Consider the following 2,200-nt stretch of genomic DNA (forward strand, 5'->3'; position numbering starts at 1 on the left):
TTTTTCTTATCCTTTTCATATCAATTTAAAAAATTTAAATAAAAAAAATGATAAAAATTGTTTATTTGTCATCATTGCTTTTGAATACTATGAAAATACTGTAATATGCACCTACTTTGTGATTGAAACCACACACTTTTCAAAGTACAATGCAACGCCTTTTAAAGTATATACAAGACACAAGAAGAACGACGTAGACATAAGTGTCCACATCGTTCTTCTCTGGTGGTTGGCCTGGTTCTGGGACTGGGAACATGAAGGCCAAGCAATGTGGTTTGGGCGAACTCGTGACAAGTCCTGCGTACACTTAGCGCAGAACATTACATTAAAATGCGATTAGTCATAGTTTCTTTGCTTACTAGATATCTCATAGTAAAATAGAATTGACAATGAGTTATCTTGAACTACACTTAAGTAAATTTCCAAGAAAATGCCTAAAGGCTCTAAACTTTGTACCACCCCGGTTGAAAAACACTGGACTAAGTGGTTAAGATTTAAAAAGTAAAGAAGATTTTATGTTATTTTTATGTACATTTCATTACAAAGCTATATTTAATTATAATTTTCTTTAAAAGTATTATATCTAAATAAATAGATGTTTTTATCAAAGCAAGAATTGGCATTAAAGGACATAGGGAATATATTGGATCTAATGACAGAGGTAATTGTATTGAACTTGTTTATTTATTAAGTACGTCAGATAAATAATCTATTAAAAATACATTTAAAGAAAGAATTAACTGATTGCCCCTGAAAGTTGGCTTCTTATAGAAACACAGCTTCCCTATCAACAAATGTCACGGCATGCCACTGCTCTACAGTAGTGCTCTTTTGGAACATATTTGGTGTTTTGACATTACATTTGATAGCATCTTTCATTTACGCTACCTGTCGCTACCTGAAACTGACCAATGAGGCTTTTTGTTCCAACGCAACATCACTCATTGTTCAGCAGATCCACGTAACAATTTGTCCAGTTACAACTGTTGAGTAGTCTGCTGAATGCAGCCATTCATGTAAAAAAAATTACATTAAAATAATCTGAACACAAATTTTACATCACTACCAAGTCCATTTGTCATGCTGAGAATTCTAAAACATTCCAAAACAATGGCAATTTATTTTCTTTCATGATAAAAGAAGACAGGTTGAATAGATTGGTAATATATGAATAGAACACATTTCTTAATTGACTTCAATGATATAATTAAAAAGATTTTTAGAATTTGGAAAAATAGCTTAATAGTATAAAATAAAATTTGTCCTAGAAATTTTAAGTACATTTCTGTAATTTCAACTAAAGACTTACTTATTTTTAAAAAAATAACACATTATTAGTTTTGAACTAAGATAATATGTATTTAAAATGAAATGGAATGAATAGTAAACAAAATTGACTTAGCATACTTAGAATAGCTTAATTATGATTAATGAATTGAAGTTAAAATTAATAGTTGCTAAAAGAATGAAAAATCTTTTGTTTAATAGGAGCAGCACATGGTCTTTCAGGAATTCTTCAAATGCTTTTGTCATTTCCTGAATTTTTGTCTAGAAATCCTGAGGCAGAACAAACTATAAAAGGTGCTGTAGATTTCATGTTAAATTTACAAACAGCTAATGGAAATTTTCCTTGTGCCATGGATGAAGTGACACATCCAAGACCAGAAAGAGAAGAATTAGTACATTGGTGTCATGGTGCACCGGGTAAGATATCCAAATTTGTATTTAAAATTATGTAGTAATCTGAAATTTAAATATGCAGAGTTCTTATGAATTTTAGAATATAGATTTTTTTTGTTTTTTAAATTTGATTGTCTGATCTATATATATGTTACCGCTAAAGCTCGAAATCCGTTAATGTGCACATTACCTAGCTAATCTGCACATTAACTAGGGTGATCCATTAAAGTTGCTAAAATTGTTCTATTTCTCAAATTACCTAGGTAATGTGCACAGTATCTAGGTAATCTGCACATTACCTACTAGGCACTCAGTAAAGTGAAAATAAGATTTTTGTTGGAACAACAGTAACGTTTCTGTACGCTTAAATTAACATAATGTTATTTATTTAATTTTCAATATCTAAAGAATCAAGTTAATACAATCAAACAATCAACAAATTAGTTGATTGAATCAATCATCAATCAATTAAAAAAACTTTAATACAAAAATCAAACGGTTTAAAATATTATTACTATTA

The 2,200-nt window shown here is 29.5% G+C and overlaps 1 protein-coding gene across 1 annotated transcript in view; it reads left to right on the top strand.

The window, feature by feature from the left end:
- The window catches only part of LOC111637031 (lanC-like protein 3), a 29,647-nt gene that overhangs the window by 18,153 nt on the left and 9,294 nt on the right, over positions 1-2,200 (top strand). Inside the window, exon 3 of the mRNA XM_023382433.1 lies at positions 1,489-1,704. Coding sequence (XP_023238201.1) covers positions 1,489-1,704 — 216 coding nt within the window. The remainder of the gene's footprint in view (positions 1-1,488; positions 1,705-2,200) is intronic.

Source organism: Centruroides sculpturatus, unplaced genomic scaffold (genome assembly GCF_000671375.1).
Source record: "Centruroides sculpturatus isolate CEXI.00-Female unplaced genomic scaffold, Cexi_2.0 scaffold1042, whole genome shotgun sequence".
Taxonomy (NCBI): Eukaryota; Metazoa; Arthropoda; class Arachnida; order Scorpiones; family Buthidae; genus Centruroides; species Centruroides sculpturatus.